Below are 19,229 nucleotides of genomic sequence, written 5' to 3'. Positions count from 1 at the left end.
CGTCCACCGCCACTGCCTGGGTCTCTCGACATGGAACAGTACCTCCGCAGTTTCTTGTTGAGGTGGGAAACCATCATGTCTATGTGAGGAACCCCCCACCAACCGGTTACCTCCTCGAACACCTCCGGGTGGAGGCCCCACTCTCCTGGATGGAAATCATGTCTGCTGAGGAAGTCCGCTTCCCAGTTGTCTACTCCCGGAATGAAGATTGCCGACATCGCTACTACGTGCCTTTCTGCCCAGAGGAGGATTCTTGTCACCTCTGACATTGCAGCCCTGCTCTTCGTTCCGCCTTGTCGGTTTATGTAGGCCCCTGTGGTCACGTTGTCCGACTGCACCTGAACAGCCCGATCCTGCAGAAGGTGTGCTGGTTGAAGAAGGCCGATGTATATGGCTCTTAGCTCCAGGATGTTTATCAGGAGAAGGGATTCTTGACGACCACCTTCCTTGGAAGGTTTCCCCCTGAGCGACTGCTCACCAACCTCTTAGACTTGCATCCGTGGTTAGAAGGATCCAGTCTTGAACTCTGAACCTTCGACCCTCCAGAAGGTGTGGTAGTTGAAGCCACCAGAAGAGCGAAATCCTGGCTTTCGGTGACAGACATATCCTCTGATGCATATGTAGGTGAGATCCCGACCACTGGTCCAAGAGATCCAGCTGAAAGGATCGAGCATGTGACCTTCCGTACTGCAGAGCCTCGTAGGAAGCAACCATCTTCCCCAAAAGGCAGATGCACTGATGAACCAATACCCGGGCAGGCTTCAAGACATCCCGGACCATTGTTTGAATCACCAACGCTTTCTCCACCGGTAAAAGCACCCTCTGCACCTCCGTGCCAAGGATCATCCCCAGGAAAGACATCCTCCTTTTCGGCTCCAGATGAGACTTCGGAAGGTTCAGGATCCAACCGTGCTCCTTGAGCAGATGCGTTGTGAGAGCAATGGATCTTAACAATTTCTCTCTGGATGATGCCTTGATCAGCAGATCATCCAGATACGGAATTATGATCGTTCAGATACAGAATTATGTTCACCCCCTGCTTGCGCAGATCGAAGGGCAGTGCCTGAAACTGATAGTGATCGTCTAACAGTGCAAACCTGAGATAGGCCTGGTGTGGTAACCAAATGGGAATGTGGAGGTACGCATCCTTGATGTCCAGGGACACCAGGAACTCCCCCTCCGACAGTCCTGAGATAACCTCTCTCAGAGACTCCATCTTGAATTTGAAGTCCCTGAGATAAGGGTTCAAAGATTTCATGTTCAGAATTGGCCTTACCGAACCATCCGGCTTCGGTACCACAAAAAGGTTCGAATAGTAACATAGTAACCTTTGTTCAACTGATGAGAGGTGGAACTGGAACAATGACCTCGGACACTACCAATTTTCAGATAGCGTCCAGAAGAATAGCCATGTCTTCCGGCAAAGCTGGCAAGCCTGATTTGAAGAAACGGTGAGGCGGGAGTTTGAAACTCCAGCCTGTACACCCTGGACACAATATCCTGTATCGAGGGGTCTAGGCCCGACGACACCCACATGCCGGTGTCTTGCTCCCACCTGACCTACCTCCAAGCTGTGCGGTCCACCGTCATGCTGAGGACTTTGAGGTACCAGAAGCCGGCTTCTGGTCATGGGAACCTGCGGGGTCAGGCTTTTTGGATTTGGCACGACCACCTCTAAAGAAGGTGTGAGAAGGCTTGTTCTTTCTAGGCCTCGTGGGCCGAAAAGACTGTGACATGTTGGGCGTAAAAGGCTTCTTCATAGCTGGTGCAGCTGAGGGGAGAAAAGGAGACTTACCCGCTGTAGTCGTGGCAATCCACGCATCCAGCGCCTCCCCAAACAGAGCCTGACCTGTACAGGGTAGGCGCTCCACACTTTTCCTGGATTCCACGTCCGCAAACCACTGGCGCAGAAAGATACCCCTGTGAGCCGAGATGGACACGGAGATCCCCGCAGCCATGGAACCCAGGTCCTTCATGGATTCTACCAGGAACCCAGCAGAATCCTGAATTCCTCCTGCAGAGTGATTGACCACTTGGCTATAGCTTTAGAAATCCATGCACAGGCAATAGTAGGCCGCAGTATAACCCCTGAAGCCGCGTATATGGATTTAAAAATAAGATTTTACTTACCGATAAATCTATTTCTCGGAGTCCGTAGTGGATGCTGGGGTTCCTGAAAGGACCATGGGGAATAGCGGCTCCGCAGGAGACAGGGCACAAAAGTAAAGCTTTTTCCGATCAGGTGGTGTGCACTGGCTCCTCCCCCTATGACCCTCCTCCAGACTCCAGTTAGGTACTGTGCCCGGACGAGCGTACACAATAAGGGAGGATTTTGAATCCCGGGTAAGACTCATACCAGCCACACCAATCACACCGTACAACTTGTGATCTAAACCCAGTTAACAGTATGATAACAGCGGAGCCTCTGAAAGATGGCTTCCTTCAACAATAACCCGAATTAGTTAACAATAACTATGTACAATTTATGCAGATAATCCGCACTTGGGATGGGCGCCCAGCATCCACTACGGACTCCGAGAAATAGATTTATCGGTAAGTAAAATCTTATTTTCTCTATCGTCCTAGTGGATGCTGGGGTTCCTGAAAGGACCATGGGGATTATACCAAAGCTCCCAAACGGGCGGGAGAGTGCGGATGACTCTGCAGCACCGAATGAGAGAACTCCAGGTCCTCCTTAGCCAGAGTATCAAATTTGTAAAATTTTACAAACGTGTTCTCCCCTGACCACGTAGCTGCTCGGCAAAGTTGTAATGCCGAGACCCCTCGGGCAGCCGCCCAAGATGAGCCCACCTTCCTTGTGGAGTGGGCCTTTACAGATTTAGGCTGTGGCAGGCCTGCCACAGAATGTGCAAGTTGGATTGTGCTACAGATCCAACGAGCAATCGTCTGCTTAGACGCCGGAGCACCCATCTTGTTGGGTGCATACAATATAAACAACGAGTCAGATTTTCTGACTCCAGCTGTCCTTGCAATATATATTTTTAATGCTCTGACAACGTCCAGTAACTTGGAGTCCTCCAAGTCACTTGTAGCCGCAGGCACTACAATAGGCTGGTTCAGATGAAATGCTGACACCACCTTAGGGAGAAAATGCGGACGAGTCCGCAGTTCTGCCCTGTCCGAATGGAAAATCAGATATGGGCTTTTGTAAGATAAAGCTGCCAATTCTGACACTCTCCTGGCAGAAGCCAGGGCTATAAGCATGGTCACTTTCCATGTGAGATATTTCAAATCCACCTTTTTTAGTGGTTCAAACCAATGAGATTTTAGGAAATCCAAAACCACATTGAGATCCCACGGTGCCACTGGAGGCACCACAGGAGGCTGTATATGCAGCACTCCCTTAACAAAGGTCTGGACTTCAGGGACTGAAGCCAATTCTTTTTGAAAGAAAATCGACAGGGCCGAAATTTGAACCTTAATAGATCCCAATTTGAGACCCATTGACAATCCTGATTGCAGGAAATGTAGGAATCGACCCAGTTGAAATTCCTCCGTCGGAGCACTCCGATCTTCGCACCACGCAACATATTTTCGCCAAATTCGGTGATAATGTTGCACGGTTACTTCCTTCCTTGCTTTAATCAAAGTAGGAATGACTTCTTCCGGCATGCCTTTTTCCTTTAGGATCCGGCGTTCAACCGCCATGCCGTCAAACGCAGCCGCGGTAAGTCTTGAAACAGACAGGGACCCTGCTGAAGCAAGTCCCTCCTTAGAGGTAGAGGCCACAGATCTTCCGTGATCATCTCTTGAAGTTCCGGGTACCAAGTCCTTCTTGGCCAATCCGGAACCACTAGTATCGTTCTTACGCCTCTTTGCCGTATAATTCTCAATACTTTTGGTATGAGAGGCAGAGGAGGAAACACATACACCGACTGGTACACCCAAGGCGTTACCAGCGCGTCCACAGCTATTGCCTGCGGATCTCTTGACCTGGCGCAATACCTGTCCAGTTTTTTGTTGAGGCGAGACGCCATCATGTCCACCATTGGTCTTTCCCAACGGGTTACCAGCATGTGGAAGACTTCTGGATGAAGTCCCCACTCTCCCGGGTGAAGATCGTGTCTGCTGAGGAAGTCTGCTTCCCAGTTGTCCACTCCCGGGATGAACACTGCTGACAGTGCTATCACATGATTCTCTGCCCAGCGAAGAATCCTTGCAGCTTCTGCCATTGCACTCCTGCTTCTTGTGCCGCCCTGTCTGTTCACATGGGCGACTGCCGTGATGTTGTCCGACTGGATCAACACCGGTTTTCCCTGAAGCAGAGGTTCTGCCTGGCTTAGAGCATTGTATATTGCTCTTAGTTCCAGAATGTTTATGTGAAGAGACGTTTCCAGGCTCGTCCATACTCCCTGGAAGTTTCTTCCTTGTGTGACTGCTCCCCAGCCTCTCAGGCTGGCGTCCGTGGTCACCAGGATCCAATCCTGTATGCCGAATCTGCGGCCCTCCAATAGATGAGCACTCTGCAACCACCACAGAAGAGACACCCTTGTCCTTGGAGACAGGGTTATCCGCAGGTGCATCTGAAGATGCGACCCTGACCATTTGTTCAACAGATCCCTTTGGAAAATTCTTGCGTGGAATCTGCCGAATGGAATTGCTTCGTAAGAAGCCACCATTTTTCCCAGGACTCTTGTGCATTGATGTACAGACACCTTTCCTGGTTTTAGGAGGTTCCTGACAAGCTCGGATAACTCCTTGGCTTTTTCCTCCGGGAGAAAAACCTTTTTCTGAACCGTGTCCAGAATCATCCCTAGGAACAGCAGACGAGTTGTCGGCATTAACTGGGATTTTGGAATATTCAGAATCCACCCGTGCTGTTTTAGCACTTCCTGAGACAGTGCTAATCCCATCTCTAGCTGTTCTCTGGACCTCGCCCTTATTAGGAGATCGTCCAAGTATGGGATAATTAATACGCCTTTTCTTCGAAGAAGAATCATCATCTCGGCCATTACCTTTGTAAAGATCCGAGGTGCCGTGGACAATCCGAACGGCAGCGTCTGAAACTGATAGTGACAGTTTTGTACAACGAACCTGAGGTACCCCTGGTGTGAGGGGTAAATTGGAACGTGGAGATACGCATCCTTGATGTCCAAGGATACCATAAAGTCCCCCTCTTCCAGGTTCGCTATCACTGCTCTGAGTGACTCCATTTTGAACTTGAACTTCTTTATGTACAGGTTCAAGGACTTCAGATTTAGAATAGGCCTTACCGAGCCATCCGACTTCGGTACCACAAAAAGAGTGGAATAATACCCCTTCCCTTGTTGCAGAAGAGGTACCTTGACTATCACCTGCTGAGAGTACAGCTTGTGAATGGCTTCCAACACCGTCTCCCTTTCGGAGGGGGACGTTGGTAAAGCAGACTTCAGGAAACGGCGAGGTGGATCTGTCTCTAATTCCAACCTGTATCCCTGAGATATTATCTGCAGGATCCAGGGATCTACTTGCGAGTGAGCCCACTGCGCGCTGTAATTTTTGAGACAACCCCCCACGGTCCCCGAGTCCGCTTGAGAAGCCCCAGCGTCATGCTGAGGCTTTTGTAGAAGCCGGGGAGGGCTTCTGATCCTGGGAAGGAGCTGCGTGTTGCTGTCTCTTCCCTCGACCTTTGCCTCGTGGCAGATATGAATAGCCCTTTGCTCTCTTATTTTTAAAGGAACGAAAGGGCTGCGGTTGAAAAGTCGGTGCCTTTTTCTGTTGGGGAGTGACTTGAGGTAGAAAGGTGGATTTCCCGGCTGTAGCCGTGGCCACCAAATCTGATAGACCGACTCCAAATAACTCCTCCCCTTTATACGGCAAAACTTCCATATGCCGTTTTGAATCCGCATCGCCTGTCCACTGTCGCGTCCATAAAGCTCTTCTGGCCGAAATGGACATAGCACTTACCCGTGATGCCAGTGTGCATATATCCCTCTGTGCATCACGCATATAAAGAAATGCATCCTTTATTTGTTCTAACGACAGTAAAATATTGTCCCTGTCCAGGGTATCAATATTTTCAATCAGGGATTCTGACCAAACTACCCCCGCACTGCCCATCCAGGCAGTCGCTACAGCTGGTCGTAGTATAACACCTGCATGTGTGTATATACTTTTTTGGATATTTTCCATCCTCCTATCTGATGGATCTTTAAGTGCGGCCGTCTCAGGAGAGGGTAACGCCACTTGTTTAGATAAGCGTGTTAGCGCCTTGTCCACCCTAGGAGGTGTTTCCCAGCGCTCCCTAACCTCTGGCGGGAAAGGGTATAATGCCAATAATTTCTTTGAAATTATCAGCTTTTTATCAGGGGCAACCCACGCTTCATTACACACGTCATTTAGTTCTTCTGATTCAGGAAAAACTATAGGTAGTTTTTTCATACCCCACATAATACCCTGTTTAGTGGTACCTGTAGTATCAGCTAAATGTAACGCCTCCTTCATTGCCAAAATCATATAACGTGTGGCCCTACTGGAAAATACGGTTGATTCGTCACCGTCACCACTGGAATCAGTGCCTGTGTCTGGGTCTGTGTCGACCGACTGAGGCAAAGGGCGTTTTACAGCCCCTGACGGTGTTTGAGGCGCCTGGACAGGCACTAATTGATTGTCCGTCCGCCTCATGTCGTCAAACGACTGCTTTAGCGTGTTGACACTATCCCGTCAGAGCATTAAAAATATATATTGCAAGGACAGCTGGAGTCAGAAAATCTGACTCGTTGTTTATATTGTATGCACCCAACAAGATGGGTGCTCCGGCGTCTAAGCAGACGATTGCTCGTTGGATCTGTAGCACAATCCAACTTGCACATTCTGTGGCAGGCCTGCCACAGCCTAAATCTGTAAAGGCCCACTCCACAAGGAAGGTGGGCTCATCTTGGGCGGCTGCCCGAGGGGTCTCGGCATTACAACTTTGCCGAGCAGCTACGTGGTCAGGGGAGAACACGTTTGTAAAATTTTACAAATTTGATACTCTGGCTAAGGAGGACCTGGAGTTCTCTCATTCGGTGCTGCAGAGTCATCCGCACTCTCCCGCCCGTTTGGGAGCTTTGGTATAATCCCCATGGTCCTTTCAGGAACCCCAGCATCCACTAGGACGATAGAGAAAGTAGCATCGACTTTGCGATCAGCCAGGTCCTTCAACGCGGTAGATCCCGGGACTGGTAAGACCACCTGTTTTGACAGCCTGGAGACAGAGGCGTCAACAATTGCCGCGGACTCCCATTTTTTTCTATGTCTTTCGGGAAGGGAAAAGCAACCAGGACCCTTTTCAGGATGTGAAATTTTTTCTCCGGATTTTCCCAGGCTTTTTCAAATATAGCATTTAATTCCTTAAATGGCGGGAAGGTGAGAGGGGCCTTCTTACTGTCTTGTGAAAAAGGCCTCCTCAGGAGGTGTGTCAGAAATATGCAACACATCCCGTACGGCCTCAATCATCAACTGCACCCCCTTAGCAAGTGATGCCGTCCCCCTCGACACATCCCCATCACCGTCTGCTGTGTCAGAATTGGTAATATACCGCAGGGGGTCCCGAGGGAGCAGTATCATACCATACAACCATAGAGGACTGCAGGACCTGAGTTGCATGCTCAGTCATTGCAACCCGTTCAGAAATCTGAGAAATAGCTCCCCTAAGAAGAGAGGTTAACCACTCTGGATCTCTAGCTGGGATCTGCGCTACAACAGTGCAATCCTGATTACATGGGATGGGATCTTCCTGAGAAGATAAATCCTCTGCAGCATATGAAACAGATTCCCTAGACATGTTTGCTTGTACACCCCCCACACACACACACACACAGGGTACAGGGCAGACAGAGTTCCCCCCCCCCCCCCCCCCCCAAGAATGGCAGGGAGACACAGAGATTGGAGCCAACCCACACATAGCGCCTACAACCCCCTGGTACCGTACAGATAGCTGGAGGTGCTCTGGAGGGACTGCTCTTCCACTGGCAGCGTGTCTGCAGGCAGGAAAATGGCGCTGAACGCTGCTGGGTCCACTCTGAGAAGCTCCGCCCCCTTAATGGTGCTGTCTTCCCGCTCTTCCAAGATTATACTGGCCTGAGGATTCTTTGCTGGCTGAGATCCGCAGACCCCGACAGGCTTTCTGGTCAGTGTAGGGTTAAGGCGCCCCTCACAGCGCTGCACATAAGTACCGCTGAGCCTCCCCCGCAGCGCCGTTAGTACTGCGCTCCTACCCTGTAGCCGCCATCTTCACACAACCCTATGCTTGCTAGGTGGGTCGGTGAATCATTCGCCACAAACTTCAGCTCCGAAAGGGGGTGACGGCATGCTGCTGGGGTGAGCGTTCCCCTGCGGCGGGGAGCGATCTATCCCCTATGGAGCTCAGTGTCCTGTAAGCGGAGACCGTGGCTCAGACCCCGCAGGGTGGACACTGCTCCCCCCCCTTAGTCCCTCGATGCAGGGAGGCTGTTGCCAGCAGCCTCCCTGTAAAATAAAAACTCTAAAAACAAGTTTTATGGTAAGAACTTACCTTTGTTAAAACTCTTTCTGCGAGATACACTGGGCTCCACAAGGATTGGACAAGGGGCATAGAATAGGATCTTGATCCGAGGCACCAACAGGCTCAAAGCTTTGACTGTTCCTAGAATGCACAGTGCCGCCTCCTATATCACCCCGCCTCCCAGCACAGGAGCTCAGTATTTAGTTAACCAGCCCAATGCAGTAGCAGGAAAAGAGACGACAACGGTTAGTAGCCACAACACCGCATTCTCACGACAGGAGACGTGTCAGCGGCTAATGCCATACCAACCCAAAGAAGCTAAGTGCGTCAGGGTGGGCGCCTTGTGGAGCCCAGTGTACCTCGCAGAAAGAGTTTTAACAAAGGTAAGTTCTTACCATAAAACTCGTTTTCTGCTGCGGGGTACACTGGGCTCCACAAGGATTGGACAATGGGGATGTCCTAAAGCAGTTCCTTATGGGAGGGGACGCACTGTAGCGGGCACAAGAACCCGGCGTCCAAAGGAAGCATCCTGGGAAGCGGTAGTATCGAAGGCATAGAACCTTATGAACGTGTTCCCTGAGGACCACGTAGCCACCTTGCACAATTGATCAAGGGTCGCACCACGTTGGGCCGCCCAAGAAGGTCCAACAGACCGAGTAGAATGGGCCGTAATGTGAGCAGGAGCAGACAGACCAGCCCTCACATAAGCATGTGCAATCACCATTCTAATCCATCTGGCCAGGGTCTGCTTGTGAGCAGGCCAGCCACGTTTGTGAAATCCAAACATAACAAAAAGAGAATCAGCTTTTTGAATAGAAGCAGTTCTCTTCACATAGATACGGAGAGCCCATACCACATCCAAAGACCGCTCTTTGGGAGACAAATCAGGAACCACAATCTCCTCATTAAGGTGGAATGAAGAAACCACTTTATGTAAATATCTGGGATGAGTCCTAAGAACCGCCCGGTCACTGTGAAAAATCAGATATGGGAAACTACAAGACAAGGCACCCAGATCGGACACTCTTCTAGCAGAGGCAATAGCCAGCAAGAACACCACCTTAAGGGAAAGCCACTTAAGGTCAGCTGAACCAAGGGGTTCAAATGGAGGCGCCTGCAACACCTCCAAAACCACCGACAAGTCCCATGGAGCCACAGGCGGGACATAGGGAGGTTGGATACGCAACACACCCTGAGTGAAAGTATGAACATCAGGTAAAGTCGCAATTTTTCTCTGAAACCCCACCAACAAGGCAGAAATATGAACCTTGAGGGTGGCCAGACGCAGGCCTAAATCTAGGCCTTGCTGCAGAAAAGTCAAAAGTTTGGCTGTACTAAACTTGGAAGCGTCATCATTGTTAGATGCGCACCAAACAAAGTAGGAATGCCAGACCCTATGATAAATCCGAGCAGAAGCCGGTTTCCGGGCCTGCAACATAGTTTTAATGACCTCTTCAGAAAAACTCTTAGCCCTCAAGGCAGAAGCTTCAAGAGCCACGCCGTCAAAGATAGCCGGGCTAGGTCCTTGTAGACACAGGGGCCCTGAACGAGGAGGTCTGGGCGTTGTGGAAGTAGAAGTGGACGGTCCGACGATAGGCCTTGCAGGTCTGAGAACCAGCGCCGTCTGGCCCACGCCGGAGCTATGAGAAGCAGATTTCCTCTTTCATGCTTGAACTTCCGAATTACCCTGGGCAGGAGTGACACCGGAGGGAACACGTACGGCAGCCGAAACCTCCACGGCACCGCCAGCGCTTCCACTAATGCTGCTCGAGGATCCCTTGTCCTTGCTCCGAAGACCGGAACCTTGTGATTGTGTCGAGACGCCATCAGATCTACATCTGGAAGACCCCACTTTTCCACTAGGAGTTGAAACACTTCTGGATGGAGGCCCCACTCGCCGGCATGTACGTCCTGACGACTGATAAAGTCAGCTTCCCAATTCAGGACTCCCGGAATGAATATTGCCGATATGGCCGGTAGATGGCGTCCTGCCCAACGTAGAATCCGTGAGACTTCCTTCATTGCCAAACGGCTTTGAGTGCCGCCTTGTTGATTTATGTAAGCCACTGTGGTGGCGTTGTCCGACTGTACTTGAACAGGATGGTTCTGAATTAAATGCTGGGCCAGGTTCAACGCACTGAAGACCGCCCGCAATTCCAGAATGTTGATCGAGAGGAGAGACTCCTCCTTGGTCCACCGACCCTGAAGGGAGTGCTGCTCCAGCACCGTGCCCCAACCTATTAGACTGGCATCTGTCGTCAACAGGACACAGTTGGATATCCAGAAGGGACGACCCCTGCACAATTGTTGGTCCCGGACCCACCAAAGCAGCGGCAGATGGACCTCCGGAGTCAATAAGATCATTTGAGATCTGATCCGGCGAGGCAGGCCGTTCCACTTGGCTAGAATCAGCCTCTGGAGGGGGCGAGAATGGAATTGAGCATACTCCACCATGTCGAATGCTGATACCATGAGGCCCACCACCTGCATTGCCGAATGTATCGACACTTGCAGACGAGAAAGGAAGCAACGAATCCTGTCCTGAAGCTTCAGGACTTTCTCCTGAGACAAGAACAACCTCTGGTTGTGAGTGTCCAACAGCGCTCCCAGGTGCACCATGCTCTGAGCAGGGACCAGGGAGGATTTCTTCCAGTTGATGAGCCACCTGTGGGCTTGTAGAAACCGGACCGTCATATCCAGATGACGCAGGAGAAGATCTGGGGAATTTGCCAGGATTAACAAGCCGTCCAGATACGGCAGTATCCTGACCCCTTGGTGGCGGAGTACCACCGTCATTACCGCCATAACTTTGGTGAACACTCGCGGAGCCGTTGTTAAACCAAAAGGTAATGCCCGAAACTGGTAATGGATGTTGCCAATAGCAAACCTCATGTATTGTTGATGTGACACTGCTATAGGAATATGCAGGTAAGCATCCTGTATGTCCAGAGAGACCATGTAGTCCCCAGGTTCCAAGGCCAGAACTATAGAGCAAAGAGTTTCCATACGGAACTTGGAAATCTTCACAAACCTGTTCAATGCCTTGAGGTTGAGAATGGGCCAGGAGGACCCATTCGGTTTCGGGACTAGAAACAGCGGAGAATAGTACCCCCGGCCCCTCTGAGCAAGAGGCACTTGTACTACGACTCCTGTATCCAGGAGGGTCTGTACCACCGAGTGTAGAGTTTTTGCCTTTGTATGGTCCAAAGGGACTTCTGTCTGGCAAAATCGATGAGGGGGTCGGTTTTTGAAGGCTATGGCGTAACCTCGAGTGATGACTTCCCGTACCCAGGCATCTGAAGTGGTCTTCAACCATTCCTGGATATACCCTAGAAGCCGGCCCCCCACCCTGGGATCCCCCAGGGGAAGGCCCGCCCCGTCATGCGGCAGGCTTACCGGTCTTGGCAGCTGACTGACGGGCAGCCCAGGCTCTTTTGGGCTTCGGCTTACCAGGTTTGGAAGTGCGGGCCTGCTTATGGTAAGCCTGACCTTTTGCTTTACCTGAAGGACGAAAGGGGCGAAAGGACGTAACTTTAGCCTTCGACACAGAAGGAGCGGTATTAGGCAGACAGGCAGTTTTGGCAGTAGCCAAGTCAGCCACTATCTTATTTAAGTCCTCCCCAAACAGAATATCTCCCTTGAAAGGGAGTACCTCCAGGGTTTTTCTAGAGTCCAGATCCATAGACCAAGATATCAGCCACAATATCCGGCGAGCCAGGACTGACGTAGTAGAGGCCTTGGCTGCTAGGATACCAGCATTAGAAGCCGCCTCTTTAATATATCGAGAAGCTGTGACAATATATGACAAGCATTGTCTAGCATGGTCAGAGTAGATTTCAGCTTCTAACTCCAAGGCCCATGCTTCAATAGCCTCTGCAGCCCATGTTGCTGCAATAAAGGGCTTTTGTGCAGCACCCATGAGGGTGTAAATCGCTTTCGGACAACCCTCCACACATTTATCCGTAGGCTCTTTTAGAGACGTGACGGTAGTAACAGGTAGAGCTGAGGAAACCACCATCCTAACCACATGTGAGTCCACTGGAGGAGGCGTTTTCCAATTCTTAGACAGCTCTGGCGTGAGGGGATAGCGAGCCAGCATCTTCTTTTGAGGCACAAACTTCGTACCCGGGCTTTGCCAGGGTTCCTGACGTATATCCACTAGGTGGTCAGAGTGAGGTAAAACTTGTTTAACCACCTTCTGACGCTTGAACCTATCTGGTTTCTTAGGAGGGACGGATGGCTCGGGATCATCCGTAATCTGCAGAATTAACTTAATAGCCTCCAAAAGATCAGGAACATCCACACTTGAACTACCCTCCCCCTCAGCCGCATCTGAGTCAGAACCTGTGGGGTCAGTATATGTGCCGTCTTCATCAGACGAGGTGTCAGTGATGGCAGTGGATTGTGAGGAGACAAGCGCTCGCTTAGAGGACCTCTTGGACTTAGGCGAGCGTTGGTCAGACTTTTTAGTAGTCAAGGACTGGTTCAACTTCTTTAATTGAGCAGATAAATCGTCCGCCCACGGCGGGTTAGCTGCAGGGACCACATACGGTTGTACCGGCATTGGGGGTCCCATAGGGGGTGTTAATTTATGAACTAGCGTATGCAGAAGCGTGGAAAAATCGGCCCACGGAGGGTCAGTATGTGCCTCCGCTGCCACAGTCCCACTGGGGGGCAAGGAGCCCCCAGAACCAGAGCCCACAGCTGCTATATTCTCCTCATATGTGTCTGTGGCTTCAGCAACACCAGCAGTGTGTTCCGCCCCAGAACCGTTACCCTCAGAAGCAGACATGATATAACTTGCAGTATCAGGTAACACAGTACAATTATTAGCAGCACTATATCCCTAAACCCAAACCCCTGCGCAGTGTAGTCAGCACCAGCAGAGATAAAGGAGAGATATGGTGACTAAATCACAGAGAAAAAATAAGAATTTACTTACCGATAATTCTATTTCTCATAGTCCGTAGTGGATGCTGGGGACTCCGTAAGGACCATGGGGGGGGGTAGCGGCTCCGCAGGAGACTTGGCACATCTAAAGAAAGCTTTAGGACTATCTGGTGTGCACTGGCTCCTCCCCCTATGACCCTCCTCCAAGCCTCAGTTAGGATACTGTGCCCGGACGAGCGTACACAATAAGGAAGGATTTTGAATCCCGGGTAAGACTCATACCAGCCACACCAATCACACTGTATAACCTGTGATCTGAACCCAGTTAACAGCATGATAACAGAGGAGCCTCTGAAAGATGGCTCACAACAATAATAACCCGATTTTTGTAACAATAACTATGTACAAGTATTGCAGACAATCCGCACTTGGGATGGGCGCCCAGCATCCACTACGGACTATGAGAAATAGAATTATCGGTAAGTAAATTCTTATTTTCTCTAACGTCCTAAGTGGATGCTGGGGACTCCGTAAGGACCATGGGGATTATACCAAAGCTCCCAAACGGGCGGGAGAGTGCGGATGACTCTGCAGCACCAAATGAGAGAACTCCAGGTCCTCCTCAGCCAGGATATCAATTTTGTAGAATTTTACAAACGTATTTGCTCCTGACCAAGTAGCTGCTCGGCAAAGTTGTAAAGCCGAGACCCCTCGGGCAGCCGCCCAAGATGAGCCCACCTTCCTTGTGGAGTGGGCATTTACAGATTTTTGGCTGTGGCAGGCCTGCCACAGAATGTGCAAGCTGAATTGTACTACAAATCCAACGAGCAATAGTCTGCTTAGAAGCATGAGCACCCAGCTTGTTGGGTGCACACAGGATAAACAGCGAGTCAGATTTCCTGACTCCAGCCGTCCTGGAAACATATATTTTCAGGGCACTAACAACGTCTAGCAACTTGGAGGCCTCCAAGTCCCTAGTAGCCGCAGGCACCACCAATAGGTTGGTTCAGGTGAGACGCTGAAACCACCTTGGGGAGAAACTGAGGACGAGTCCTCAATTCCGCCCTGTCCGAATGGAAAATCAGATAAGGGCTTTTTCAGGATAAAGCCGCCAATTCTGACACGCGCCTGGCCCAGGCCAGGGCCAACAGCATGACCACTTTCCATGTGAGATATTTTAACTCCACAGATTTAAGTGGTTCAAACCAATGTGACTTTTGGAACCCAAAACTACATTGAGATCCCAAAGTGCCACTGGAGGCACAAAAGGAGGCTGTATATGCAGTACCCCTTTTACAAACGTCTGAACTTCAGGGACTGAAGCTAGTTCTTTTTGGAAGAAAATTGACAGGGCCGAAATTTGAACCTTAATGGACCCCAATTTCAGGCCCATAGACACTCCTGTTTGCAGGAAATGTAGGAATCGACCCAGTTGAATTTCCTCCGTCAGGCCTTACTGGCCTCGCACCACGCAACATATTTTCGCCAATTGCGGTGATAATGTTTTTGCGGTTACATCCTTCCTGGCTTTGATCAGGATAGGGATGACTTCATCCGGAATGCCTTTTTTCCTTCAGGATCCGGCGTTCAACCGCCATGCCGTCAAACGCAGCCGCGGTAAGTCTTGGAACAGACAGGGTCCTTGCTGGAGCAGGTCCCTTCTTAGAGGTAGAGGCCACGGATCCTCCGTGAGCATCTCTTGAAGTTCCGGTTACCAAGTCCTTCTTGGCAAATCCGGAACCACGAATATAGTGCTTACTCCTCTCCATCTTATCAATCTCAGTACCTTGGGTATGAGAGGCAGAGGAGGGAACACATACCCTGACTGGTACACCCACGGTGTTACCAGAGCGTCTACAGCTTATTGCCTGAGGGTCCCTGGACCTGGCGCAATACCTGTCGAGTTTTTAATCATGTAGAAGACTTCTGGGTGAAGTCCCCACTCTCCCGGGTGGAGGTCGTGCTGAGGAAGTCTGCTTCCCAGTTGTCCACTCCCGGAATGAATACTGCTGACAGTGCTATCACATGATTTTCCGCCCAGCGAAGAATCCTTGCAGCTTCTGCCATTGCCCTCCTGCTTCTTGTGCCACCCTGTCTGTTTACGTGGGTGACTGCCGTGATGTTGTCCGACTGGATCAACACCGGCTGACCTTGAAGCAGAGGTCTTGCTAAGCTTAGAGCATTGTAAATGTCCCTTAGCTTCAGGATATTTATGTGAAGTGATGTCTCCAGGCTTGACCATAAGCCCTGGATATTCCTTCCCTGTGTGACTGCTCCCCAGCCTCGCAGGCTGGCATCAGTGGTCACCAGGACCCAGTCCTGAATGCCTAATCTGCGGCCCTCTAGAAGATGAGCACTCTGCAACCACCACAGGAGGGACACCCTTGTCCTTGGTGACAGGGTTATCCGCTGATGTATCTGAAGATGCGATCCGGACCATTTGTCCAGCAGGTCCCACTGGAAAGTTCTTGCGTGGAATCTGCCGAATGGGATTGCTTCGTAGGAAGCCACCATTTTACCCAGAACCCTTGTGCATTGATGCACTGAGACTTGGCTCGGTTTTAGGAGGTTACTGACTAGCTCGGATAACTCCCTGGCTTTCTCCTCCGGGAGAAACACCTTTTTCTGGACTGTGTCCATGATCATCCCTAGGAACAGAAGACACGTCGTCGGAACCAGGTGCGATTTTGGAATATTGAGAATCCAATCGTGCTGCCGCAACACTACCTGAGATAGTGCTACACCGACCTCCAACTGTTCCCTGGATCTTACCCTTATCAGGGAATTGTCCAAGGAAGGGATAACTAAAATTCACTTCCTTCGAAGGAATATCATCATTTCGGCCATTACCTTGGTAAAGACCCGGGGTGCCGTGTACCATCCATACGGCAGCGTCTGAACTGATAGTGACAGTTCTGTACCATAAACCTGAGGTACCCTTGGTGAGAAGGGTAAATTTTGACATGAAGGTAAGCATCCTTGATGTCCCGAGACATCATGTAGTCCCCTTCTTCCAGGTTCGCAATCACTGCTCTGAGTGACTCAATCTTGAATTTGAACCTCTGTACGTAAGTGTTCAAAGATTTTAGATTTAGAATCGGTCTCACCGAGCCGTCCGGCTTCGGTACCACAACAGTGTGGAATAATACCCCGTTCCCTGTTGCAGGAGGGGTATCTTGATTATCACCTGCTGGGAATACAGCTTGTGAATGGCTTCCAAAACTGTCTCCCTGTCAGAAGGAGACATCGGTAAAGCCGACTTTAGGAAACGGCGAGGGGGAGACGTCTCGAATTCTAATTTGTACCCCTGAGATATCACCTGAAGGATCCAGGGGTCTACTTGCGAGTGAGCCCACTGCGCGCTGAAATTCATTGAGACGGGCCCCCCACCGTGCCTGATTCTGCTTGTAAAGCCCCAGCGTATACTGAGGGCTTGGCAGAGGCGGGAGAGGGTTTCTGTTCCTGGGAACTGGCTGATTTCTGCAGCCTTTTTCCTCTCCCTCTGTCACGGGGCAGAAATGAGGAACCTTTTGCCCGCTTGTCCACGAAAAGACTGCGCCTGATAATACGGCGTCTTCTCATGTTGAGAGGCGACCTGGGGTACAAACGTGGAATTCCCAGCTGTTGCCGTGGCCACCAGGTCTGAAAGACCGACCCCAAATAACTCCTCCCTTAATAAAGCAATACTTCCAAATGCCGTTTGGAATACGCATCACCTGACCACTGACGTGTCCATAACCCTCTACTGGTAGAAATGGACAACGCGCTTAGACTTGATGCCAGTCGGCAAATATTCCGCTGTGCATCACGCATATATAAAAATGCATCTTTTAAATGCTCTATAGGCAAAAATATACTGTCCCTATCTAGGGTATCAATATTTTCAGTCAGGGAATCCGACCACACCAACCCAGCACTGCACATCCAGGCTGAGGCGATTGCTGGTCGCAGTATAACACCAGTATGTGTGTAAATACCTTTTAGGATACCCTCCTGCTTTCTATCAGCAGGATCCTTAAGGGCGGCCATCTCAGGCGAAGGTAGAGCCCTTACAAGCGTGTGAGCGCTTTATCCCCCCTAGGGGGTGTTTCCCAACGCACCCTAACCTCTGGCGGGAAAGGATATAATGCCAATAACATTTTAGAAATTATCCGTTGTTATCGGGGGAAACCCACGCATCATCACACACCTCATTTAATTTCTCAGATTCAGGAAAACTACAGGTAGTTTTTCCTCACCGAACATAATACCCCTTTTTTGGTGGTACTCGTATTATCAGAAATGTGTAAAACATTTTTCATTGCCTCAATCATGTAACGTGTGGCCCTACTGGAAGTCACATTCGTCTCTTCACCGTCGACACTGGAGTCAGTATCCGTGTCGGCGTCTATATCTGCCATCTGAGGTAACGGGCGCTTTAGAGCCCCTGACGGCCTATGAGACGTCTGGACAGGCACAAGCTGAGTAGCCGGCTGTCTCATGTCAACCACTGTCTTTTATACAGAGCTGACACTGTCACGTAATTCCTTCCAACAGTTCATCCACTCAGGTGTCGACCCCCTAGGGGGTGACATCACTATTACAGGCAATCTGCTCCGTCTCCACATCATTTTTCTCCTCATACATGTCGACACAAAAGTACCGACATACAGCACACACACAGGGAATGCTCTGAGAGGACAGGACCCCACTAGCCCTTTGGGGAGACAGAGGGAGAGTTTGCCAGCACACACCAGAGCGCTATATATATACAGGGATAATCTTATATAAGTGTTTTTCCCCTTATAGCTGCTGTATAGTTAATACTGCGCCTAATTAGTGCCCCCCTCTCTTTTTTTTTTTAACCCTTTCTGTAGTGTAGTGACTGCAGGGGAGAGACAGGGAGCTTCCCTCCAACGGAGCTGTGAGGGAAAATGGCGCCAGTGTGCTGAGGAGATAGGCTCCGCCCCTTTTTCGCGGACTTTTCTCCTGCTTTTTTATGGATTCTGGCAGGGGTTAAATGCATCCATATAGCCCAGGAGCTATATGGGATGCATTTTTTTTTGCCATCCAAGGTGTTTTTATTGCGTCTCAGGGCGCCCCCCCCAGCGCCCTGCACCCTCAGTGACCGAAGTGTGAAGTGTGCTGAGAGCAATGGCGCACAGCTGCAGTGCTGTGCGCTACCTTGTTGAAGACAGGACGTCTTCTGCCGCCGATTTTCCGGACCTCTTCTGCCTTCTGGCTCTGTAAGGGGGCCGGCGGCGCGGCTCTGGGACCCATCCAAGCTGGGCCTGTGATCGTCCCTCTGGAGCTAATGTCCAGTAGCCTAAGAAGCCCAATCCACTCTGCACGCAGGTGAGTTCGCTTCTTCTCCCCTTAGTCCCTCGATGCAGTGAGCCTGTTGCCAGCAGGTCTCACTGAAAATAAAAAACCTAATCTAAAACTTTCACTAAGAAGCTCAGGAGAGCCCCTAGTGTGCACCCTTCTCGTTCGGGCACAGAGATCTAACTGGGGCTTGGAGGAGGGTCATAGGGGGAGGAGCCAGTGCACACCAGATAGTCATAAAGCTTTCTTTAGATGTGCCCAGTCTCCTGCGGAGCCGCTACCCCCCCCCCCCCCATGGTCCTTACGGAGTCCCCAGCATCCACTTAGGACGTTAGAGAAATACGTAATACAGTATATCTTTGTGAAAATCCTATATTAAATAACACCTGACGCACCAAGCCCCCTCTGGTTATAGAATATAGGGATAGCAAGATGAGTGAAAAACACGAAATGGACACCACTCAGCTATCTAATGCACACACAGATAGTCACAGTTTGTACAATGCAGAGGTTATTACAGACAATAATACTGCACTGGACTAGCTTACACAGCTATATAACAATAGATATA

General features: G+C 50.4%; 1 protein-coding gene across 1 annotated transcript in view; it reads right to left on the bottom strand.

The window, feature by feature from the left end:
- LOC135056941 (uncharacterized) overlaps positions 1 to 19,229 on the bottom strand; it is a 205,817-nt gene that overhangs the window by 130,188 nt on the left and 56,400 nt on the right. The window contains 2 exon segments of the mRNA XM_063962723.1: positions 797 to 915; positions 1,796 to 2,014. Coding sequence (XP_063818793.1) covers positions 797 to 915; positions 1,796 to 2,014 — 338 coding nt within the window.

This window comes from Pseudophryne corroboree, chromosome 3 (assembly GCF_028390025.1).
Source record: "Pseudophryne corroboree isolate aPseCor3 chromosome 3, aPseCor3.hap2, whole genome shotgun sequence".
Lineage (NCBI taxonomy): Eukaryota > Metazoa > Chordata > Amphibia > Anura > Myobatrachidae > Pseudophryne > Pseudophryne corroboree.
This window is presented reverse-complemented; position numbering and strand designations above follow the sequence as displayed.